The sequence below is a fragment of the Podarcis bocagei genome, assembly GCF_964188305.1.
Source record: "Podarcis bocagei genome assembly, chromosome: 4".
Lineage (NCBI taxonomy): Eukaryota > Metazoa > Chordata > Lepidosauria > Squamata > Lacertidae > Podarcis > Podarcis bocagei.
In genome coordinates this window covers 16,430,172-16,456,713 of record NC_138128.1, presented here as the reverse complement: position 1 = coordinate 16,456,713, position 26,542 = coordinate 16,430,172, and the positions used below count along the sequence as shown (strand labels likewise).

The following is a 26,542-nucleotide window of genomic DNA, read 5'->3' as shown; positions in this document are numbered from 1 at the left end:
ACGTTGGTGATCTTTGTAATGGCAAAATGTCCCATTTCTGAGAATGAATGGCCACACAGAAGCACACCTGTTGCATGTTCTGTGCTGCCTCACCACCTCTCTGCAAGGGATGGGCAAATCTGTCCATTTCAGTTTTTCATGTTTCCAGTCCTCAATTCAGTTCTCCACATTTCCACACCAGTTTGCGTTTAACAAAAGGAAAAGGTCCCGAAAATTCACCAGCGTTTTCATGCAAATTTCTCCTAATTATGTTTGTATGCCGTTTTGCCTAATCCCACATTTTTGCAAAGCAATTCCCCCTGCCAAGCCATGCATTTTCAGTGTAAATTTCACCAATATTTACATCTCTACACACATTTTACCCTAGTTAGATGCATTTTTGGTACACGTTACTCTGCTGAAGAACTGCATTGCAAAATTTGGTGACGAGTGAATTTTGAGTTTCAGATTGCACTTTGTTTTGCAAAGTGTGAATTGGGAAAATTCGCTTTTACGTGAGAAACGAATTGAGTTCCTCCACCACCTTTACATTCTGGTTCTCCGGGGCAACCCAGCACCAACCACATAACAAATTGACTGGGGCACAGATCCCTCCTCCGCCTCTTTGGCACAATAGCTTTTGGACTTTGCAACTCTGCATTAGACAAACTCCTAAGGTAGTGGGAGAAACAGACACAGCTCTGCAAAAGACATCCAGCCAAAGCCACAGAACAGACTCAACCTATCAAGATCACTTCCCATTTTTTTTTTACGTTTTAAATAAATGCTTCCTCCAGAATGTATCCCGGCAGCATGTTCTTTCCATTCTTCCTTCTTGCAGGGATAGGCACTATGCCTCGGAGGTGCCTCCCAGACGCTCCATTTCGGTGGCTGTTCTGGGCCCTTGGCCCCCGCCTTTGCCTCGGCGGCGGAACTCTTCTGCAATTTCCTCAAAGGACTTGCCTTTGGTTTCTGGCACTTTGTAATAAACGAACACAATGAAGAGGACGAGCAGGCCAGCAAAGATCAGAAACACATATGGTCCGCAGATGTTCTGTGACGGGCAAGAGAGAAAGAGAAGACCAGTTAGTAGCATTCTCTCACCCACATTGCCAGCAACGTTGATCAGCCAAAACAACCTGCCTTTCTTCAATTGCAGAATATGTATTTCTCTAAGACTTGTCCCACAATGGACGTCATACATGACATCAGATGCAGGGTAGGTAAGGATGCATCTGTAAAGGAACAACTGAATGCCTTAAAAGCACTCCCAGTTGTTCTTTTACGAGGGCTTCTTGGGTTTGGCCCCTTTCAAATTAGGCACCGAATGCAAGCCCCACCGGATTGGCTTCACGTGGGCACTCCCAACTGGTGCAAAATCCCTGCCCAATGTGGACTTTGCATTTGGCTGTGATCAGCACTGCTAAGTGCAAACTCTGCTGGAATCAGAAGCTCTCTGGAGTTGGTTTCAAACCCCACTCAGATCAGCTACGTTTATTTCCTTCCACAGCTGCTGATCATGTTTATATTCTGTCTTTCCTCCCAGGTCGGCACACGTTATTCATTTCCTCCTTTTATACTCACTACAACCTTGTGAGGGAGGCTTTTCATAATAACTTTTTACACCATAGATGGAAGGTTATATATACCCTCGTCGCCTGTACTGGAAACACTTATCATCCTAGGACCCTGTACTTCCTTTGCAAGCGAGAATTGAACAACAGGGATGAAAACCCTCCAGTTTTGCCAGGCTTGAACCATGAAGGGAGCTTGGGAGACGAACCCAAGTTAAGTGATCTCTTGAGTTCACCCAGTTAGGATGGGCAAAATCTACTTGAGCCAGCGCCTCTATCTGAGAATGATGAGGAGCAACGCCTGCATGCTGAACAAGCGAGTGCATGGCAAGCAAGCAAGCAGTGTAACTCTCTTCAGGGCTGGCTTGGGGCTTCTGTGGGGACCTGGGAGCCTGAAGACATTTAGACTGGGGGAGGAAGCCTCTTATGGTGGTCTTTTTCTAGCTTAAACCTACATAGGGGCCAAAGCAAGGAGAGGGCACTGGGGGCTGATTGGGAGGCCCCCTCGGGCCATATCTAGCTCATGGGCTGCCAGTTGCCCACCACACAGTGTCCAGCTGGGCCAGAAATAGTTCATACTTTGTCTGATCTGTCCAGGTCTTCCTGAAGACACGGGGAAGACAGTGGAACAGTGATGGGTCCCCAAGCCAGGTACTGGCCTGAGCCTTGTCATCCGCTAGCATTGGTCATGGCACCCCTCTTTATTAACCTATGACATTTTTGTCAACATATTGGCCATTCTCTGTGTGCCCTTGCAGCATCAGTGCAGAAGGGATCCATGGGACATTGCTGCAAAGCCTGGAAATTTATTCCCAACCCCTCTCATTTGTCACTCTAGATTGGTAGCCTGTTCTGTTCCCTACTTTGAATTCTAAATGTATGGACCCCCCCCCTTTTAAAAAAAGAAAAGAAAAGAAAGAAAAATCTTGTTCGGCTGTCTCCATCACAACGCAGTTTCCTTACAGCGACATATGGGAAGAACATTCCGATGCAGAAGTTGGTGAACCAGTTGCTGAAGCCGGCCATTGCGACGGCAGCAGGGCGGGGGCCTTGGCTGAATAGCTCGGCCACAATAAACCAGGGAATTGGTCCTGGCCCGATCTCAAAGAAACTGACAAAGAGGAAGACGGAAACCAGGCTGATGTAGCTCATCCATTCGATTTTGGGCTAAAAAGCAAAGCAAAGCAGAACCGTGTTAACAGCATTAGAAGATACATTCCCTGAGCGTCTGTCTTAATGCATCTGTCTTTAGTTGCTCTCAGTAGACAAGTCCCCTGACATTATTATTTTTTTAAAAAAATGTATTTTTATTAAAGATTTTCTTGGTTTACAAAAGTATGTGCAATGTCTCTCTCTCGTATTTTTTTTCCATGTAACATTTTTTACAAATCAGTTTCATTTGTTGAGGCATTAGGAAGAAAAGGGGGGAAGAGGTGGAGGGGGGAAAGATGGGTGGGGGTGGGGTCGGGTGGCAATGTTTCTATTTTACTTAATATATGTGGGGTTTGGTGTCAGCGTCGCTTGTGCAGGTTCTCTGCTGTTCCTTTGGTGGTGAGAGAGGTTGGGGTTGGCCTAGGGTGTGGCTGTTCATTTGTGGTTGGCTGTGGTGGTCTTTGTTTTCATGTGTGAGTGGGGTGTGCGGGTGTTTTGGATCAGGTTAGCCATATTGATTTGTATGCTGTTGGTGAATTTTTGTCATTGTCTTGTTAGGCTGTGTATGTGATAAAGGGGAGCCATACCGGGATGAAGGCATCTTCTTCTATTTGTCCCCATGTCAGTTTCAGTTTATTGGTTAATTTTTCTAGTAAGGCGTCCCCTGACATTAATGGAGGGACAGACAACCAAAATACAGTAGGTATAGTCCTCAGGACATGGTGAAGCCTCACTGTGGGCCTCAGTCCCGACACCTACCTTTGGCTAATATTCTTACTGTTTGCTTTTCCCCCACCTAGAGAATGTCTAAAGCCTCAAACACCAAGAAGTGCAAATGCAACGATGGCTCCACCAACTGGCAGAAAACGGTATTACCCCCTCAAACAACAATTGAAAGTGGACCACAGGTGTGATTTATTGCAAGCGTGAGGCCAATGTGTGGCCAATGGCCAGGGATTATGGCAGTTGTAGTTGAGCAACATCCGTAGGCCCAAAGGCTTCCCACACCTGTGCTATTGGATGTTCAAACTCAGCTGGCAGTGGCATAAATCCCCTCTGAGGACCCTCGCAAAGGGGAGCCTTACCTGCAGGACAAGCCCAATAGTCATGGTGGTTGCGCACACCATCATGCCAGCGAGGCCAGCTATGAAGAGCGAACGCCTCCCTGCTTTCTCCACCAGGAAAACCTGTTGGGTGTAGAACGGCAAAAGTTCAGTTAGCCCATCATCGTTTTGACTTTAAATTGGCAACCAGACTCAGCTCCTCGCAGGCCTGTATCCACACTGTCCCCAAACAAAACCTGAATTTGCAGGTGGACAACCAGTCACCGGTGGAAAGAACCCTTTCCCCTTATCCAATCACATCGGTGGTGCTGGTGCATCTTAAGGGGGTTTGAGCAGAGTTTCATCTGAATGACCCGCTTGGTATATTTAACTCCTGCCTAGAGGCACCCGTAAGTCTCCCGTGATTGCTCTCATCCTAAAGATATGACCAGTTGCAGGATTGGGGAGCACGCGTAGGAATTATGGGAAGGTGATGTATACCGAAGTCTGACCATTGGTCCATATAGCTTGGGTGTGGGGAACCAACTAGCACGGCTTATGACTTCAAGAACACCTGGAGGGTCAAAGTTCCCCTGAACCTGATCTAGCACCTTATTTTATACAGTGACTGCCAACAGCTGCCCAGGGTAAAGGTGGCCGACTGTTGATTTTGATTCCTCAAATTTATCCCAATATACACATTTTTGTATGCAAATATTATGCATGTTAACATTTTAAGTAATATAGGCATTTCTACAAACATTTTGCCCTGGTACGTGCATTTTTGTACAAATTACTTGTCTGAAGAACAGCACTACTAAACTAAGAACTCGGCTACATTAGTCAAGAAACAGCGTTTTGAATGCATTATAAACATGCAACACCAGATGGTGCCAAAGAGCAAAAAAATTCTAAGCAATTTTCCATAGTGTTTTTGTTTTTGTTGTTGTTGTTATAATGATTTAATCTCTCACTTATTTATAGTGTTGGTTTTTTTTCCTCTGTGTGTAGATCCACCCTAAGAGAAATGCTGATTTCAAAGGATGGCTGCGTATTGTTTCAGAAAGTGTGAATTACATAGGTTCGCCCAAATGCAACCTGAAATGAATTCCTCCTGCATCTCTAGTCTACGGTTTCAGGCAGGGATCATTCCCAGCCCTACCTGAAGAAGCTGGGGATTGAATTTAGGACCTTCTGCAATTGCTCTGCCACTGAGCTGCATCCCTTTCTGACAACATGGGATGGTATATCTGTACGCATATCCCTTTTCTAGCCCTCCAACTGGCCTGGCGCCCCAGTACACTTTGTTTGGATTGCTCTTTCTGCTACTTTGGTGGACAAGGTCCAAGCAAGTGGTTATTATGTCTAGCAGGCCTGTTGATCTGGATCGCCTGCTGTTGACTTTTTGATAAATGTCAGGTAATATTTAAAGTCTCACGGTCAAAAGAAGAAAAGAGCAAACACAAGCGGAGAGGGAAGCCGTGCAGGACATCTATCACAGACGTCAAATGAAAGACAGGATTTAAATTTTTTTTGCCATCGGCAAAAGACAGTTAAGGGTCTGAAAATAATGAACTTGTTTTTAAATGTTTTTTTTCTTTTTTAAAGTTTGGGATTTTTGCAATTTTGTCACTTTTTTGTTTTTTTTATTTGGAATTTTCTTCTTTCTTCTTTTTTACATGGTGGGAAGGGGATTCTTTGTATTTTCTTTCGTTGCTATTTTCTCTGTTTCTCTTTTTGTAACATTTTGAAAATTTTAATAAATATTTTTTAAAAAAAATTGCCACCGGCACCATAGATTAATCGACCTCTGCCCAACTAACTGAACAGAATAGTTTTGTTTTTATACTTTCCATCAGTTTGGTTATTATTATTGCCCCATCCTAACCAGGTTAACGCAGACGCAATGCCTACTGATTTCAGCAAAGGTTGTGTAAGTGCTCAGGATTGCAGTCATTGTCCTGCCTAACTAGCTTCAAACACTTTGCATGCAGAACATTCTAGGTTTGATTTCATTCTAGGTATGGAGAACTCCTGCCAGTCAGTGTAATATGGAGCCAGAGGGAAGGATGGTCTGACTAAGGCAGCTAAGGCCAGCTGGACAATGTCCCATCTTCATATACTGAGGAAGTGCTTCCTCCCAAACATTCCTTGCATGCTCTCAAATCTAGGCCTTCCTAGATATTTGCCAACGTTCTAGGTCTGAGCTGAGACCCTCACCCTCCCAACACTGTGCACTACATTTATTTATTTTTAAAAGCCAATAAGAGTTTCATTTTTGTTAGGCAAAAAGCAGCACACCACTGTTGCACTGACAAAATGGTGCCAGTTGTGCACTACAACCCCACCTAGTGACAGAATACGGTATTACCCCTCATGTAACTATTTGAAAAAGAACCACACAGGTAATTCAGTAATTACGGCTGGGCAAGACTTACGGCGACAACAGTGAAGACGGTGTTCACAAATCCCACGCCTATGGTCGCATAAACAGGCTGGCTGATGCGGGCAGTGTTAAAAATATCGGTGGAGTAGTAGAAAATCTAACAAAGCAGAAAGGAGAAAACGGTTTAGAGGCACCAATGGCTCTCCTCTCACTGCGCTAGACAAATCAACACGGAAAGCATTTCCCTAGCGTTCCAGTGTGTCAGCGGCACAAATTAGTTTTCTGCTGTATCTACAATAATGCATATTGACAATCTATTGAGACCAAGAGCAAGATCTCTCACAAACTTGCATCAAAGCTACAGCGCTGTTTGATTAGCTGCTTAAATATCTTTAGTTGCCAGGATCCATCACTAGGTGAACTCACAGCATTAATTCCCGAAAACTGCTGGGCGATATGGACCCCGATGGCCACCAGGAATGGCTGCCTGTAGAGAGGGGAGGTGATGAGCTGCCAAATGGAGACAGGCTTCTCTTTGGAGGCTTCTTCCTTCTCTTTCTCCATCTCCTCAAGCTCTTTGTCAGGGGAGTAGTTTTCTCCTCTCAGCCGTTGCAAGCCTAGGGAAGGAAAGGGATTGTGGGTTCCATCTTTGACAAGAAATGGCCCGTGGAAGTAAAATTACCAGTATGGTGCTGCAGGAGAGAAGTGTTGTCCACAACAGACCAACACGGCCACCCTTCTGGGAAATTATCTGAGAAAACATGTGACGTTCCATGAGCCTATTTGTAACAAATATTCAATAGGTTCTAAAGGTGAGGACTATGCAGACTTTGCAGCTGTTTGCGGCAGTTGGGGCTGATACCCGTTGGGAGTGGTAGGGTTGAAAGCAAAGCGTCTTATGTATAGATGGAGCCAGAACCAATGACTGAACAACAAGAAGAAGAGTTTGGATTTGATATCCTGCTTTATCACTACCCTAAGGAGTCTCAAAGCGGCTGACATTCTCCTTTCCCTTCCTCCCCCACAACAAACACTCTGAGAGGTGAGTGGGGCTGAGAGACTTCAGAAAAGTGTGGCTAGCCCAAGGTCATCCAGCAGCTGCATGTGGAGGAGCGGGGAATCAAACCTGGTTCACCAGATTACGAGTCTACCACTCTTAACCACACCACACTGGAGCCAGCCAATTCTGGTTCTCTCCCCCATGCTCCCCCCTACTGAATTCTGCAGTGGCAGCACTGAGACACTAAGGGGGAGGAAGCTGGCAGCCCATGCCACCCTCTGGATGTAAGATAGAAGGCTGGCTGAGTGCAGACTGAGGGCAGCAGTGCCCCTAATGAGCCAGCTTCTACTGCATCCCTGTCTTCAAGAGAAGGCCTTCAATGCCTCAGCTGTCTCTTCCCCATTTAATCCATAGAAACATAGAAATGTCAACATGGGGATATTGACAAGTCTGGAATAAATGACGTTTTGCACCTTCGTAATTACAGAAAGCAGGGAAGGGTTTGTCAGTTTGCATTTCTTAGTGCAGAAAGTACTGCTCTGATGTGTAGAGATCTTTCCTACTCTAATTAATTCACAAGGGTTCTGGAAGCTTCTCTGTGTGAAAGAAGCAAGCAGAAGGTTCATGATGTTTGGGTTATACCTTCAGAGAAGCTGAGTACAGCTGGCTTAAACTGGTTCTGTTATCTCTTCAGTGAAAGTCATGCTGACTATAATAATAGGCCAGAAGGAGCCTGGGTTTCACTTTCTCCTTCTATCTCTTTTCCTTCTGGTGTGGTGGTCTGTACATAGTGTTAAGGTTTAGACTTATTATAAGTTATTGTAAGTTCAAGTTAAGTCTGCTGCAACTGGATCTCTTACAGACAGATTTATGACCATTATGCTCATTTGCCTTCAGTAGCAGTAGCTCTGCTGGATGAAATATTAATTGCCTCTGGTCTATGCTTTGGGAATCCTGCAACGTGTTTAAGTTTTTACTCTGCTAACTATACATTGGAGTTTTGCTCTGGCTCAATATTGAGTAGAATTCAATGACAGGGCTGTAGTGCAGTGATAACAGTACTTGCTTAAATACAGAAGGTGCTACTCCTAGTAGCATCTCCATTAAAGGATTGGCTGAAGAACCTCAGCCCAACATCCTATAGAAGTTCTGCCCATCAGTGTATACCAGGAGTAGCCAACATGGCGTCCAACTCCCATCAGACCCAGCCAGCATAACCAGTGGTTAGAGTTGATGGAAGTTGGGAGTCATCATCTAAAGGCCATGCTGGAAACCTCTGGTGTCAATAAATGGTCGGACCCTGCAGAAGATAATATTTTGTGTTCATAACTTGTAAGAAGTCTATAGCATTTCACATGTTATTGCCTCCTGTTACTCTTCCGCTGCTCTTACCCAACCCCACCAGCCATGTTTTGCACATCCCAATTAATTCCCAGAGTGCTGTCTGTTTCCTCCCAGCTCTCTAATCCAGCCCCTGACTTATTGAGAGGAGAGTGAAGCCTCAGAAAGTTAAGGACCATAATTCAGCTGTGGAACTTCTGCTTGGCATGTTGAAGGTCTCAGATTTGATACCCAACAAAGGAGTCAACTCCTAGGGGTTGAGGTCCCTTTGCCCTCCAATAAAATATTTGAGGGGGCCACCCCTCCGAGTTGATGGGCATTGCCATTCAAATGGTGTGTGCGCCCCACATCTTGTCACTGATGATGTGGGGCGAGGCTTATCTGCCCCCCCTATTTTATTCAAATTGGCAACCCTGATGCCCAACATTGCCACGTAGGGCTAGAGGAAACTCAGTAGACAGCAGCTTGCTCTCCCTCCCTTTCTCACCAAAGCCAGGCCCCATCTTAGAGGGGAAATAAATTGCCATCGCCACCCCATCCCTGAAATGGATCACAATGTGCCAGTGAGACGTGAGGACCAGGGGACTGATGTAGACTGGCAGAGAAAAGTATCCCCTGGAGATAACCTTACTTTTTTTGGCTTCTTCTTGTTTTGAAGCTTTAATGTACAAGTACCGGGGGCTCTCTGGGCAACCAAAGAGCAAGAAGATCTGGAGCACAGCAGCAATGCCAGAGAGAGCGAGGAGCAATGGCCAGGTGGAATCATTTCCTAGCAAGACATCCAGGCCAAGAACCTAAGGGGGGGGGGAAATGGACCAGTGTTTTTCGTTGCTGCGTTTTTGAAATAAAGAAAAGAGTTATTTGTGTCCAATACTTACTTATGATGAATGTGTCATTTACTTAGAATTGTTTTGAGATATTCTTCAAATGGAAATCTTGGTGACATCACTGCTAGGCACCTCACCAGTCCCTCCCACAGTTCCCAGTGCTGATTTGAATGCCCAAGAGAGAGGGTGGGGCAGTCGGGCAGATATGTCTCTTTTGATTTCTAAAAAAATTACTGGAAGCTTTGTAGCCATTTGCCCCAGCGCATTTCTTTCTAAAGGGATAGACTTTGTTTTTCAGAGATGATGTCATTATTACAATGGAAAACACTGCATGTCCCAAATGGACTTTGGACCACCAAGCCCCAGAGCGCCCCCTCATGGACAAAATCAAATCAACAACCTTCTTGGTATTAAATCTTAGGCACCTATTTTGTCCTGTGAGCAAAATGGCTCTCTTAGAAAACCCTGCTGCATCATGGGAATGGTTCAGCAATACAGATTTGCCCTTGGCAGAGCTTTGTAAATTAAGCGTCAGTTCTGCACACCATACAAAGGGCTCCCATGCTGTCCTGCCGTGCAATCATGTGGAGAAAGATAATGTATGAACCATCTTATCACAGATCTAGCCGGCAGCAATTTCTGTGATCTCAGTAGCATTGCAAACAGGGAAGGGTTTCGTCCCTGAGTCTGGAAAAACCAATATAACCCGCCCAACCCTAAGACCTGGTGACATAGGCAGCTGTTTGTGCTTTCAGGTTTGCTTTAAAATCGTGCTAGCCAGGAATTCTCTTGCACGTAATGGTAAGGGCTAGATCAGATCTGAAACATCAGATAAAACAAAGAACTAAAAGATGGAGAAAAGTTTGCTTTTGTTCTTATTATGTATTTTGTGTTTTTTTAATGTTGTGTTTTTATGTTGGGAACCCACCCTGAGAACTATTGTTGGGTCCTCTGAGACCCCACACTATGAATGAAATCTACAAATTCAACAATGTTTTGTGAACTGCCCTGAGATCTATGGATATAGGGCAGTATATAAATTTTAATCATCATCATCATCATCACCATCTCATTAAGGGGCTTATGACTGTCCCATTTAGCACTTGACTTGCACAAACATAAATTTGTTCCATGATCAATTTGTCCTCTGTTCGTTTGGTACACACCTGGCTGATGAGGATGCCGATAACGACAGCAAGCTGGTTCATTGATCCCAGAGCCCCTCGAAGAGCGACAGGGGCAATCTCTCCAACATACAGTGGAACAAGTCCGGAGGAGAGCCCTGGGCAAAACATGGAGATGAATCAACCATCTAATCCATCCTGCTGCTGGTGCGCTCCAGATCCTCCAGACTACAACTTGCATCAGGCCCAGCCAGCAAGGCTCATGGTCAAGGGATGACGGGAGCTGCTGCCCAAAATATCTAGAAGGCACCAGGTTGAGGAAGGCTAAATCATGCCAACTTTTTAAAATATATATTCTTTTATTGAAAGATAAAAAGTGACACACACACACACATCATTGTAAGTGCACCGAATAAAATAAGACATGAAAAATTGTATGTGTGTGTGTGTGGGGAGAGAGAGAGAGAGAGAGAGAGAGAGAGAGAGAGAGAGAGAGAGAGAGAGAGAGAAAGAAAGAAAGAAAGAAAGAAAGAAAGAAAGAAAGAAAGAAAGAAAGAAAGAAAGAAAGAACACCCATATACAATGTAAAAAACAACCCCAGAACTTTTAAACATCGCAAGATTGCTATTGTAGTTAACCTAATAAAGTGTTTATAAAAACAAATTTCAAATATCGTTTTAGAATGTTTGGAACAAATATTCCAATTTACTAACCAGATGAATAAGTTTCCCTGCTGTCTTAAGAAGGTCTTAAGGCAGAGGTTGTCAATGGCTCCCTTGAGCAACTACCTTCATTCTGTGGCACCCTTGTGGGGCCCAGGAGCCCAGTAATGTCACCCCTTGCCTGCAGAGCTGGCAGCCTCTCCCCCTTGTGGAGTGTGCCCTCAGCCTCCTCTCTTCTCCCCTCTCCTTGGGAGTCCTCTGGGCAGCCGCAGCTGCTGCCCCTGATCTTTGAGCTGCCCCCTCTGCCCCAAAAGAGAGGTCCGTCCTCACACGGCCCACAGGGGCCTAGGAACCACCCCCTGGCCAGCCCCAGAGGCACCATTCACTTGGTGAGCTGTGCACGCCTCCAGGAGGCAGTGACACAAGAGGGCATCAGAAGAGGGAGGAAAGGAAAGACAGACAGAGGCCGGTGTTGCCCATGGCAACCCTGACCATCATTCAAGGCACCCCAGGGTCCCACAGCACACTGTCTTGAGGAATTAAATTAGTGCTTAGATAACATGAATTGGTGGAGCCAACAGCAGACGGAGACAGTGTTCCCAAAAGATCAGGGCTTCTTTCCCTTCATCCTTCCCTCTGATTCTGCATTTCCTGCCACTTTGCATGCTGATCCCAACTCCAAGCAGCCAGCAAACCATCAGGTTAACTCAGAGAGAAGCAATCCCCTGTTTGGATCCCGCCTTGACTTACCACCATGCAGCCCAGTCAGTACTCTTCCAATGATGATGAAAATGTGGGAGGGGCCAAATTTCGCAATGGCCAAAAAGAGATTCCCAGAGATTGCGAAAATGTTTACCAGCAGCATCGCTCTAACTCTGCAGTGAGGAAGGGAAGCAAGGAGTCAACGTTTGTGCAAAAGAAAGAGCCAAGTTCAGCCACATTTGCCCACTGGAGATTCGAGAGTATCCACACAATGTGAGGTCCTTCCATAGCAGATCGAAAGCTAGAGGTCAGCTAAAGGCCCTGACTGTGAGACAATATGGACACTGGACATTTTAACCCCTGAACGTAGGGTGCTATTGAAACATGCCGTTCTAATGTTGAGAACTCCCGTTTCTTCTGTAAAGTGTACTGACATTAACCCCATAAAGGTAAAGGGACCCCTGACTATTAGGTCCAGCCGTGACCGACTCTGGGGTTGTGGCGCTCATCTCGCTTTATTGGCCGAGGGAGCCGGCGTACAGCTTCTGGGTCATGTGGCCAGCATGACTAAGCCGCCTCTGGCGAACCAGAGCAGCGCACGGAAACGCCGTTTACCTTCCCGCTGGAGTGGTACCTATTCATCTACTTGCATTTTGATGTGCTTTCGAACTGCTAGGTTGGCAGAAGTAGGGACCGAGCAATGGTAGCTCATGGGGATTCGAACCGCCAACCTTCTGATCGGCAAGTCCTAGGCTCTGTGGTTTAACCCACAGCGCCACCCGCGTCCCTTGGGGCATTAACCCCATGCTATGGTGTTAAAATGTGCTGTGCTGTGCCACTGATCTAGATTTCTGGCCAGGTGGTTGTCACTGGTGGAGGTAGAAGGAAAGACACAATGCATATATTGCTTTATTTTTATGATGGCGAGCTATGTCCCCAAAAGTTGTCCCAGGTCACTGCAATCTTCAGGGGAGGCCAGGCTGTACACGTGGACTCACTGCAGAGGAGTGTGTCCTCTCAACAGCTGCACCTATCCTGTGGAATAACCTCTCAGCATCTACTTTACGTTCAGAAGTGTCCTTGGCTCAATTCCCACCATCTCCAGGTAGGGAACCTGGAGAGCAGCTGCCAGCCAGAGCAGACAATACTGAGTTAGATGGAGCAATTAGTCTGACTCTGCAATAAGGCAACTTCCTGTGCTCCTTTGTGTGAAATTAAGTGCATACCACTGGACATTACAGACACATCTATTTGCCTGTTTCTTTCTGACCATCTTTTGCTGGTTTCGGTGTTGATTTGGCCGTCTTGTCTGTTTGGCTCTGGTTTCTAAATTTGAATTTGAATTACTTTATTTTTACCATTTGAGATTTCTCCCAGAAGTGAATACAGCACACAAACTTCTAATACGTGAACGGATAAATAGCTAATTATTCTGTAAATAAATAAAATATACATAAGACATCACTACAAGGAACACATGTTACTTCAAATTATGGAGGGAGAGAATGAAAACCTGAAACCAGGATTCCATTCCCCCTTCCCATGTTGCTCATAGTGTGTTGTTTCACCCTAGGTAAGTCTGTGGAACACAATTCTGTGTTATTCTGCTCTTAATAGAAGCATTTTATTGATCCTGTGGGTTTTATTACCATAGGCCTGCACACAGTGCTATTTTCCTAGAAAAAGAGGTGCCAGAACTCACCATGAACACCTCCCTTGTTCTCTTAGAACGGCAAAGGCGCCCACCTGAGAGGTGCCAGAACTGAGTTCCGGAAAGTTCCGGCTGAAAAAAAACACTGCCTGCATGAGTACTTGGTTTTGATTTGTGTATCAATGATGTTCCCTCACATGCCAGTGAGAACCATCTCCACAGCCCATGTTGCGTAAGTTTTGTTTCCCCTTTTTCCTGGCCGCTTGTGAAACCAGAATTTCTCACCTTGGCATCTTTTCACCAATCCAGCCAACAGTGAAGGAGGAAATCATCCCACCCACAGCAAATACAGAAACAGAGGTGGACCAGAGCATCAGGACGGTGGGGTTTTTAAGGATGTCATCTGTCCCATTTCCAGACGATGCAATATTCAGCACTTTACCGTAGTGGAGCATGATGATCTATAATGATGATACAAGTGCAATATTTACTAAACATCCAAAACTTCTTATAGACTTTTTGCATGAAAAAGAAAATGAGCTTACAATGTCTGGGTTCAAGAACTGAAGAAAATATTGGTTTACACAAAGTGGAATTGTTGGATGTTAGTCTGGAGTGGATGTTTTGAACAACTTTCTACATATAGCTGACAGACAAAGACAGAAGTTCTCTCATTTTTTTTGTCTTTCCTTTTTCCTTCGTTCCTTTCTTTTCTTCTTCTTATCTTCTTCTTCCTTTTGGCTTGTGTTTTTATTTAGATTAGCTTTTTATATTGGATAAAAAGATATTGGACATTTGATACTAATCTTTGTATACCCCCCAACTTTATCTAATTAATAGATAAATGACAAAGTACCGTATTTTTTGCTCTATAAGACTCACTGTTTCCCTCCTAAAAAGTAAGGGGAATTGTGTGTGCGTCTTATGGAGTGAATGCAGGCTGCACTGCTATCCCAGAAGCCAGAACAGCAAGAGGGATTGCTGCTTTCACTGCGCAGTGATCCCTCTTGCTGTTCTGGCTTCTGAGATTCAGAATATTTTTTTTCTTGTTTTCCTCCTCCAAAAACTAGGTGCGTCTTGTGGTCTGGTGCGTCTTATAGAGCAAAAAATACTGTATATTAGTAATTTCGTTGGCCCTACACTGCGCACAGATCGATCCTTTGGGATCCTAGGGGCTATTCATGTGATGTTAAAGCTGGATTTGGCTGGCACCAAATGTAGACTCACCAGGAAACGGCAGTCAGTCCTGCCTCTCTGATACACACAGGACCAATGATCAAATATGGCAAACCAAATCAAAACAAAATAATAAGCACATTTACTCGCCTGTTGTGGAGCATTGATGACTCCAATGCAGTACCCATATTGGAAAAAGCCAAGGACTGCAGAGAAGACGGCTAAAAACAGGGTCCCTGTGACATCCTAGGAAAGGGGTAACAAACGAAGGCACAGCGTCACTTTTTATCCTTAAGTTTCTGGATTGAGGACTAGATCTGGCATGCATTATATTCCAACCTTTCATTTTTAGTCAATCCCAAAACCATAAAAGGCAGTACGAGGAAAGCAGAGCTGGGGGACCTGTGGCGCTGCATTGGACTACAACTCCTATCAGCCTCTTGCCAGCACAGTCAGTGGTCAGGGATGATGGGGGCCGTTGTCTAACAATGATTGGAGGACCACAGTTTTCCCAGCCCTGGAACAAAGCACCTGAAAACAGACAGGAGTCAACATCTCCAACAATAAGGCAAGCACGAGGGTTAAGCATTGCCATGATGCTATGGGCATTAATGATATGTGGTGGTTAGCAAATCCGAGTTTCCTGCTTGCTACAAACTGAGCATCACATTGACCTTTCACTGCTGTGAAACCTGATGCAATTCCTTCCCGTTCCAAATGTGTGGTTTGGCTAAAGGGAAAATTCACATGGCCGCAATAATATGCCAAATTGTGGGTTAATAAAACCAGATGCAGCAGCTGTCAGCATGCTAATGTGACGGTTTTGAGTCAGTATCCCACTGAAAGAGCACCCCTGTTATTCTGCTCCTCTGCATAGCTAGGGTGGGGGGCAAAACCAGGATTATGTTCACCTCATAGTGGGGCAGATTTACTGACCATGGCAGGGCTGCGCCACTCCCCCCACTATGTTTAACTTCTCTACAAATGACCTGAATATCAGTATATCGACACACCAGAATTGTTAGCTGAAAGGTAAATACAGTGGTACCTCGGGTTACATACGCTTCAGGTTACATACGCTTCAGGTTACAGACTCTGCTAACCCAAAAATAGTACCTCAGGTTAAGAACTTTGCTTCAGGATGAGAACAGAAATTGTGCTCCGGTGGTGCAGCGGCCAGCGGCAGCAGGAGGCCCCATTAGCTAAAGTGGTGCTTCAGGTTAAGAACAGTTTCAGGTTAAGTACGGACCTCCGGAACAAATTAAGTACTTAACCCGAGGTACCACTGTATTAATATTAAATATTAATATTAAGATTCTCCTATCCCAGTCTGCATTGGAATTGAAATTCTGTTTGTGTTATGTAATTGTTTTCATATATGTTTCTGTTGCTGATGCTTTCATAGCTAATTTGCTTTGATATGTTTCATGGGATGCAATTTGTAAATGAAAGGGAATGAACAAACAGATGATCCCTTCACCGAACATTTATAAAGCACATTTTTAAAATGTTCAAACCACCTCACATATATAATCTCAATAACCCGCACTTATTCTACAGCTGGACTTGACAGCTCTTTTGGCGTTTCATATATAATGAGCCTGAGAAATGGCAAGTCTTATGACTTCATAGGAGAGCCAGTGTGATGTAGTCATTGGATTGTTGGGAGTAGGACCTGAGAGACTTGGCCATGAAACTCACTGGGTAACCAGTCACTGCCTCTAAGCCTAGCCTACCTCACAGGGCTGTTGTGGGCAGTAAATGAGGCAGGGGAGAACCATGTATGCCACTTTGAGGAGGACCGGCCCACCCAGGAGGCAAAGTGAGCCATCCACCTCAGGCAGCAGGAGCCAGAGGGGCGGCAGATCCTGATGTAGATCTTTAGTGTCCCCCCCTTGTTCCTGATGTTAATCTTCACTCACACCTTCTTCCCTGGCAGGGAGGGGGCGCCATTTTGTAGTTTGGCCTCAAGTGCCAAAATATATTGGGCCGGCCCTGACTTTGAGCTACTCCTTCTTCCCTCTTCCTTCCTACTTCTGTCACGTGTCATAGCCAGGGTTTCACCTCCTTTCATCCAAACTGAGAAACTGTGGTTTAATTTTGGGCCTGGATGTGAACCCAAAAGGGTAGTGGCAACCCGTACCCTGGAAACATTTCACAAAACAATGAACAAGCTCTCAGATCTCCAGAACTCTTGCATCCTAAGTAGACTGTTGGAAAACTTGACATTTGCTCACTACTTTGTAACATTTGCTGCCCATGCATGGAACAAATGCCCCAGCAGAGCCAATCTGGCACTACTGCTGATGTTTTTACACCACACTGGCCTCCCTGCTGAACAACAACAACAACAACAACTTATTATTTATACCCCGCAACAACAACAACAATTTATTATTTATACCCTGCCCACCTGGCTGGGTTTCCCCAGCCACTCTGGGAGGCTTCTAACAAAATATTAAAAATACAATAAAACATCAGACATTAAAAACTTCCCTAAAGAGGGCTGCCTTCAGATGTCTTCTAAAAGGCAGATAGTTGTTTATTTCCTTGACATCTGATGGGAGGGTGTTCCACAGGGCGGGCGCCGCTGCCAAGAAGGCCCTCTGCCCGGTTCCCTGTACCCTCACTTCTCGCAGTGAGGGAACCGCCAGAAGGCCCTCGGTGCTGGACCCCAGTGTCAAACGATGGGAGTGGAGATGCTCCTTCAGGTATACTGGGCTGAGGCCATTTAGGGCTTTAAAGGTCAATACCAACACTTTGAATTGTGCTCGGAAACGTACTGGGAGCCAATGTAGGTCTTTCAAGACGGCCGCTCCCAGTCACCAGTCTAGCTGCCGCATTCTGGATTAGTTGTAGTTTCTGGGTCACCTTCAAAGGTAGCCCCATGTAGAGCGCATTGCAGTAGTCCAAGTGGGAGATAACCAGAGCACGCACCACTCTGGCGAGACAGTCCGCGGGCAGGTAGGGTCTCAGCCTGTGTACCAGATGGAGCTGGTAGACAGCTGCCCTGGACACAGAATTGGCCTGCGCCTCCATGGACAGCTGTGAGTCCAAAATGACTCCCAGGCTGCACACCTGGTCCTTCAGCGGCACAGTTACCCCATTCGGGACCAGGGAGTCCTCCACCCCAGCCCATCCCCCTGTCCTCCCAAAACGGTACTTCTGTCTTGTCAGGATTCAACCTCAATCTGTTAGCCGCCATCCATCCTCCAACCGCCTCCAGACACTCACACAGGACCTTCACCGCCTTCACATTATCATCTCCCCCTTTTCTCCCTCCCAGTAAGTAGCAGCGAGCGACCCAGCTTTCAGGAGGTCAGGTGAGTGTCGCTGAAACTCATAACTGTACTGGCCATTATGGACAGAGTTCAGGCACACAATCCAGCCTGAGAAGAGAGAAAGGTCGAATATATTTTACTTAGCACAGGAAAAAAACCAATTTCCAGAAAGCATATATTACAAGAGATTAGCTTGAGAAGGCCCTAACTATACTACAAATCAATAATTTTTTTTTATACCTGTGAAACGGCCATCCTTCGACCGTTGGGAGGCCTCCCAACAGAAACATGGCAACTACGGACTGTTAAGGGCTGAGAATTCTCTGCCTGCTGCATCACAGAGCAATACTCTCCAAGGTTCCATGACATGAGGGAACAACTATGCATCTTCCCTCTGCTCTGTTTACCAGGAACAGCCCCTAATCCATTTATTTCCAAGTGAGATTTGGGGTTTTATTTATTTTTTTGGTGTGAAATGTTTCCTCCTGATTTTGGTTCCCTCCTTGGGTCTCCAGAAGTGCCTTCCTCAAAAATTAATGGAGAAGAACCCGGGTGTTTTTAAAGCTCCTTTCAAAACTATAGCCTTCCCAAGACAAATTAACAACAACAAATTTTATTTACATCCCGCCCTCCCCGGCCAAAGCCGAGCTCAGAGCGGCGAACATCATACAAGTAAGACAATGCATAAAAACAAGCGACCAGTAAATTAAGATACATCCCACAATTAATTCAAACAAATTAAAATTAAAACTGGACAAGTGGCAATTTAATAACCAATATACTATTCCATTAAAAACAAAGGCTGAAACAGACAATTCCAATCACGATAAAACAACCCGTTCATAAAATCCAACAAATCTCATGCACATTTACTCAGACGTAACCCCGTTGTGCTCAATGGAGCTTATTCTCAGAAACGTCTGTAGCCTTAGGGTGGGTATAGTAATCTTTGCTCACAAAGATGCAAGTTGGGCACATTTTATTGAGGTGCAGAAACAAGCACATAGGGAGGTCCAGATTAAAAGAAACACCAGTCCCTGCAATATTGTCCCCATCCCCAACCAGCTTCTGCCCAGAAAGCCTCGCAGCAACTCTGCAAAACATACAGTTCCAATCACAATAAAAAAACCAGGTCATAAAATTCAATTCACCGCAAGACTATGCACATTTACTAAAAGTAATCCCCACCGTGTTCAACGGGGCTACTCCCAGACAAGTCTGAAGAGGGCAGTTCACTTAGCCTGGGTATAGTGATTTCCGCTCACTTATGAAGATACAGGCTGAGCAGATATTACTGGGGTGCTGAAGCAAAGTACACAGGCAGGTCCAGATTAATGGCAACATCTGTCCCCAACCAGCGTCTGCTAAGAAACCTTTACAGGAACTTTGCAAATCAAAATCAAACACCTTTGCCCCCTGCCCGCCACAACACACAGGTGCAGTGTTCCAGGACTGCCAGCCCAACTTGTCAGAGGTAACATCCTGCACTGATCCCCCTCCATGACGCATGTGTCCTTGTGGATGACCAAACCACACCACCAGGGACTCAGGCTACATTAGTAAAGAAACAACAATTTGAATGCGCTATAAACATGTAACACCAGATGGCACCAGAGGGCAGGAAATTTTTATACATGATTTCCCATAGGGTCCTCCCCCCTTTTTTGTAACGATCTAATTGCTAACTTATTTATAGCGTTTTTCCCCTGTGTGTAGATCCACCCCCAAACTAGCCCAAGACATTTTGTTGTCAGAGATAGAGGTACAACTTGTGACCCCATCTCACACAAATCAATGTCCGTAATGGGACCCAGAACCAGATCAGTTGTTTTAGCCCTTGAGGCAGAAATTTCCACAGTCAGCCATAATGCAATAGTAATAAATGGAAAGACAAAAACAAAAACAAAAATGCTATCCTTTAATGACATCTAAACATGGAGTGAAATCTGATTCAGTTGCATTTAAGGGTTACAGTTGTACCTTGGTTTAATCTGTTCCGGGAGTCTGTTTGACTCCCGGAACAGTTTGAAAACCAAGGCGTGGCTTCCAATTGGCTGAAGGAACGTCCTGCAGCGAATCAGAAGCCGGGGAAGCCGTGCCAGACATTCGACTTCCGAAAATTGTTTGAAAACCAGAACAATCACTTCTGGTTTTCTATCGTTTGGGAGCCGAAATGTTTGTGTTCAAAGGCATTCAGTTCCGAGGTTCCACTGTATTTTATCTGACACACCCTTTCTGAAACAAAATGCAAACTGAAACACAGCCCTCCTTCCAAAGAGTTATCCTGATTTTGCAATGCAGCTTTCTAATCAAGTAATGTGTACAAAAATACATATACTAGTGTTACATGTGCATGTAAGTGCATATATGAATTTAAATAACATGCAAACGGGTATTATGCTAGGAGGAAATTGCATCGCAAAAATGCGTAAATTGCACTGAAATACTTTCTGCAAGGACTGAAAAACCAAATTCACAATCTGATGTGGAAGTGTGGTATTGGGTAGAAACTGAATCTGGACATCTTCGCCCAGTGAGAGAAAGGAAAACTGGCTGTAAAAAGAAGAGCACGTGGGAAGCCGCACAAAAGGAGGTAAACAAGATTTTTGGCTCGCATCTGTGTCAACGTTTATTTTCTTTTTTGCCTCCCTTTTGCTGACATGCCCCACAGCTCACGGATGCCCTCCTGTTCTACTACGCATCAGTCCCCAACATACACCGTCATGTAGGTAGACACATCAGCCCAGACACTCAAAATAAGAAAACCAGCCCTCTCTAAAACTCTGTGTATGGTGGCTGGGTTTGAGGACAGTTTTCGTAACTGGAATGAAAAATGATGATTGGCTGGAGTTGGGGAGAGGAAGGCTTCAAAACATTGAACAACAAAAGATTCTCTCTCTCTCCCTCTCCCTCATAACATTAGAACTCTTGGACATTCGAAGAAGCTGACTGTTGGAAGATTGGGGACAGATAAAAGATCGTACTTCTTCACACAATGCGTAGTCAAACTATGAAACTCGCTCCTTCGCAGTCCAAATCCTCCACAAAGCGACTATTAGTTCCATGAGGAAAAAATATATTATCCCCTTTCCCCGTGATACTAATAGCAATTTAGAGGGGATTAAGATTGGACGCTGAGGAAAGCACAAAAGGCCCCACCTCCCATTGTTATTCACTGAGCCAGTCAAGTTCTGAGCACAGGACAGCCACAAAAATGTCTGGAGATCTAGCCACTGCTCCAACACAAAGCTGGGGAAGCTGCGTCCCTCCAGATGTTACAAGACGACAACTCCCATCAGCCTCAGCCAGCAGAGCCAGTGGTCATGGATGAGGGGAGCTGTAATTCAACGACATCTGGAGGGTTACAGGCTCCCCATCTTACATCATGGCGTCTCTTCCCACAATAGTGACAATTACTGTCCAGTTTCCCAGTTCCATAATCCCAATATGATTATGTGTCCAAGTTTGCATGGAGCTTTTAAAGGGGGGGTATACACAATCTGTACTGTTTTTGGGGAACAGGGGGTGGTTGGGTGTGGAGGACTCCCTGGTCCTGAATGGGGTAACTGTGCCCCTGAAGGACCAGGTGCGCAGCCTGGGAGTCATTTTGGACTCACAGCTGTCCATGGAGGTGCAGGTCAATTCTGTGTCCAGGGCAGCTGTCTACCAACTCCATCTGGTACGCAGGCTGAGACCCTACCTGCCCACAGACTGTCTCGCCAGAGTGGTGCATGCTCTGGTTATCTCCCACTTGGACTACTGCAATGCAGTCTACGTGGGGCTACCTTTGAAGGTGACCTGGAAACTACAACTAATCCAGAATGCGGCAGCTAGACTGGTGACTGGGAGCGGCCGTCTTGAAAGACCTACATTGGCTCCCAGTACGTTTCCGAGCACAATTCGAAGGGTTGGTGCTGACCTTTAAAGCCCTAAACGGCCTTGGTCCTGTATATCTGAAGGAGTGTCTCCACCCCCATCATTCAGCCGGTACACTGAGGTCCAGCGCCAAGGGCCTTCTGGAGGTTCCCTCATTGTGGGAAGTGAGGTTACAGGGAACCAGGCAGAGGGCCTTCTTGGTAGTGGTGCCCGCCTTGTGGAACGCCCTCCCATCAGTTGTCAAGGAAATAAACAACTATCTGACTTTTAGAAGACATCTGAAGGCAGCCCTGTTTAGGAAAGTTTTTAATGTTTGATGTTTTATCACTTTCTTATTATTATTATGAATATTATTCCATTGCTAGCTAACCTGACCTCTCAACAGCTGAGCCACTGCTGCATACCAGAATGAAGACGGGGAGAGGTAAGATGGTGGGGACATTGGCATGGTGCAAACGCACCAGTGGACCCAGACAGGTGTGCCTGTTGGGGCATTTGGGCTACCCTGGCCTTCCTACCACATTGTCCCTCCTCATCTTCCTCCTGGTAAGCTGTAGCGACTCCGCTGTCAGGAGGCCAGGTGAGGGCTGCTGGCCCACCGACCCCACCAGCCGCTACTGCAGAATCTCATAACTCTACTGGCCATCACAAATAGCGTTCAGGCAGACAATTTGGCCTGAGAGGATGGGAGAGAGAGCTTGAATATCTTTTAGTTAGCACAGCAAAAATCCATTTCCAGAAAGCACATATCACAAGAGATAAAAATGAGATTGAGAAGGTTCTAGCTATACTACAAATCAATTAAAGTTTTATACCTGTGAAACGGCCATCCTTCCACTGTTGGGAGGATTCCCAACGGAATCACCGCAACTACAGATTGGTAAGAGCTGAGAATTCTCTGCCTCTTTCATCACAAAATAATACTTCCCAAGGTTCCATAAGACGAAGGAACAGTTACCCATCTCCAACTGTCCTGCATACCAGGAACAGCCCCATATTGCCCTCAAATAATAATAATAATAATAATAATAATAATAATAATAATAATAATGGGTTGGTTTTTTTCCAGGGTGAAGAATTTTATTCTCCATTTTTTGGTTTCTGCTCTGGATTTCTAGAAGTACCCCCCCCCCAAAAAAAACCCCACCCCTCAGGTATTTCTAAGCTCTTTTCAGGACTATAACTTTCTCAAGCCACCTCATTTTAAGAACCAATATACAATTCCATTAAAAACAAACACTAAACATACAGTTCCAACCAGAGTAAAACAGTGAGTTCATAAAATTCAGTTAACGGAATGCACATTTACTCGGAAGTAACCTACAATGTGTTCAATGGTGCTTACTCCAAGAGAAGTCTGCATAGGACTGTAGCCTTAGCATGGATGTAGCCTTTTTCCTCACAATGAAACAAGTGGGGCAGATATTACTGGGTTGCAAAACAAGTACACAGGGAGGTCCAGATTAAGAGCAGCACCAGATCCTGCGGTACCATCTACATCACAACATCATCATCATTTCTTATTATTTTTTAAATTTGTATACCACCCTCCACCCAACAATCACAGGGTGGTTCATAGCATAAAATTACAAAATGAGAACACAAAATATGTCCCCTGCTCCCAAAAAATCTCTTCCCAGAAATCCTTCATGTGTGTGTGTGTGTGTGTGTGTGTGTGTGTGCGCGCGCACACAATGTCTTGAGGTGCATTTCATGACAACAGAGGATGAAAACTGCTGTAGACAACCTCCCGCACTGACTCTCAGGAGTTATGCATCCTTATGAATGACCAAGTCGGAGCAGAAACGCACAATACAATTTGGGTATGATTCAACTTGAGTTTACTCAGAGTACACCCAATGAAATTAATGAAGATTCCCAACTTCATTTCATTAATTTCAATGGCTGTACTCTGAATTAAACTTACATGGCAGGTCATCTCTTGTTCAAGATTGAGTTGAGACTTGTGACCTCACCAGAAGCTTGGGAATCACTGCCCATGATATCTTTATTGGCTCAAGTTTGTATGTGATAATTTGCGCTTTTTTAAAAAAAAAAAACTTTTTATCTTGGAAATAGTAAAAACAGAAAAATCCTATCATGCGAACCAGCCCCAAGAGTCAAACTATATGTTACCTCCCACATCTACCCAGCAGACAGGTGGGTGGCGCCACCCCACCTATCAGTCACCTGATGTCATGACGGCACCAGCTGACTGACACCTGCTAAAGTTAACATTAGGTCACGATAACTGTTGAAGTTTTGGCAATTTTCTTTGAAGGCACGCTTTGAAGGCACTGGAAACGTGCCTTCAAAGGGCTTCCCTGTAACAAACAATCAGCTGATTGATTTTTCTGTGCAGGTGGAAATGCTCGTAAAAGTAGAGCATTTCCCTCTCTGCAGAGAAAGCAGGTTGTATCTAAAGTGCGAGAGGAAGCCCTTTGAGTACAAGCCATTGACCTCAGCTGATCCTCAGTCCTGTGCTGTGCTTTGAAGACCCAACAATCACCTGCTCCACCACTTAGGTCAGGCGTGCATAATGTCAGGTGTCAGGCAGGTGGGTTTAACTGAGCATATGGGCTGGAAGTCCCCCCCCTTCTCCCAAGCAGGAGAGCCATGACTGGATGCCCCCCACCGCAATAAAGAGTTGATCAAAGCAACAGCTCTGGGATAGAGGGTGTTTATCGCTTCATCACTGTACCATTTCCCTGGTAGAGCAGTAGAGACTTAGGTCTCCAGCTGGACTACAGTTCCCATCATCCCTGACCACTGGTCCTGCTAGTTAGGGATGATGGGATTTGTAGTCCAAAAACAGCTGGAGACCAAAGCTTGGTAAACACTGCTGTAGAGCCAGCCACAAAAGCTGCTATTAGTCACACAAGGAAAGAAATATATTGGTTTGTAGTCAACTAAGTTTTATTCAGAGTGGAACCATTAAAAGGAATGAGCACTGACCAAGTTAGGTCTATTAATTTCAGTCTACCTTAAGTACAACTTAATTGTATACCACCCATTATATCCCCCATTGTGGGACTAATATCAATTCGGAGGGGGTTAAGATTGAGAAAACTGACAGCCAGTGTGGCATAGTGGTTAGCGTTCTGGGAGAGGACTTGGGAGACAGGAGTTCTAAACCCCTGCTCAGCTAGGAAACTCACTGAGTAATTTTGGGCCAGTCACAGTCTCTCAGCCTAACCTACCTCACAGGGCTGTTGTGAGGATAAAACAGGGAGGAAGTTAGGACCGCGTTTGCCACCTTGAGCTCCTTTGCAGAAACATGGGGTGTAAATGTAAATAAATGAATAAATAAGACATTGAGGCAAGCATAAAAGACACCCAGTCAAGTTCTGAGCGACTGGCATCTACTTTGAAGTAAAAACAAAAACTGTCTGAGGGAACCAGTTATAGCTGTAACACAGAGCTGAGGAACATGTCATAGTTCGAGACTTCATAGGACTACAACTCCTATCAGGCTCAGCCAGCACAGCCAGTGAGCAAGGCTGATGGGAGTTGTAGTCCAACAACATCTCGAGGGCTGGAAGTTCTCCAGCTCTGCCTCACACGTGGTTTGGGGTTGTTGTCTGAAATCTTTATCCTGGCCTTCGGCACCTAAGATGTGTTTTCAGGAAGAAGAGGAGTTTGGATTTGATATCCCGCTTTATCACTACCCTAAGGAGTCTCAAAGCGGCTAACATTCTCCTTTCCCTTCCTCCCCCACAACAAACACTCTGTGAGGTGAGTGGGGCTGAGAGACTTCAAAGAAGTGTGACTGGCCCAAGGTCACCCAGCAGCTGCATGTGGAGGAGCAGGGAAGCGAACCCGGTTCCCCAGATTATGAGTCCACCGCTCTTAACCACTACACCACATTGGCTCTCTCAGGGTCTCTCAGGTTTTCAGGGTCCACCCTATTCTTGCGAATGTAATGTGTTTTAACTTCTGTAGTTTTAAAACTGTTGTGGCCCGCCATAGGACCTGTTGGTGAAAGGTGGGTCATAGTAATAACAAGAATAAAAAAAAATATTGACTCTCTTCCGCTACACAATTCTAGGATCTAGGCTGAAGGCTGTTCATTGATAGGGAACATATTAAATCCAACTGAAGAAGCAAGAGGGCTGATACAGTTTACTATTTCTCTACAAAATAGAAGTGTTTAGAATGTTGTTCACTGGCTCAACCAAACAAACATCACGTTTCATATTTGCTAAACAGAGGAAACGTGCAACGCAGAATGAAAAAAAGTTGTCATGAAAAGAATATGCTTGATATGCATCAAATTCACCAGAGCAGCCCTTTGTGTAAAATCTATTGACAGCATGTTTTATCCGTGAGAGATTCAGAATAAGATACAATGCGTGATTTCCTCTGTTTTGTAGCTTTCAATCTTAAGTGACGAAAATAAGAGATTCCTTGCTATTCTTGACATTTCCCCTTGCAGTTACAAAAACCACCTTTCCCCTCTTCTTCCCATTTCATTATTTGCCATTTCTTCCATAATAAAGGTGTCATTAGCTAATTCAGATACGGGGGACATGAATTCCCATTTCGAAGTCTGGGGAAGTATCATAGGGACATAGGGAGCCATCTTATACCGAGTCAGAACATTGGTCCATGTTGCTAAGTCCTGTCTACACTGACTGACAGAGGCTCTCTAGGGTGCCAGGCAAGGATCTCGTAGGCACACCTGGAGATGCTGAGATGCTCTACCACTGAGCTACCAGCCCTTGCGCGATCTTGAAATCAGTGTTACCTTCATTAGTCCGTCCTTCGG

The 26,542-nt window shown here is 45.2% G+C and overlaps 1 protein-coding gene across 3 annotated transcripts; it reads right to left on the bottom strand.

Annotated features, from left to right (window-relative positions):
* Positions 1-724: 724 nt before the first annotated feature.
* SLC2A2 (solute carrier family 2 member 2) lies at positions 725-26,542 on the bottom strand. 3 transcript variants are annotated; one of them, XM_081190349.1, is made up of 11 exons: positions 26,522-26,542; positions 14,768-14,863; positions 13,727-13,902; positions 11,839-11,963; positions 10,469-10,584; positions 9,107-9,269; positions 6,561-6,751; positions 6,187-6,291; positions 3,791-3,892; positions 2,517-2,720; positions 725-1,033 (listed from the first exon to the last, which is right to left on the bottom strand). In XM_081190349.1, exons 1-11 carry the CDS (start codon positions 26,525-26,527, stop codon positions 830-832), a joined length of 1,488 nt encoding a protein of 495 aa, XP_081046475.1. In that variant the 5' UTR covers positions 26,528-26,542; the 3' UTR covers positions 725-829. The 3 variants fall into 3 exon arrangements, with proteins under 3 accessions (XP_081046475.1, XP_081046474.1, XP_081046476.1); XM_081190348.1 differs by lacking the exon at positions 26,522-26,542 and adding an exon at positions 22,590-22,759; XM_081190350.1 differs by lacking the exon at positions 26,522-26,542 and adding an exon at positions 18,139-18,230.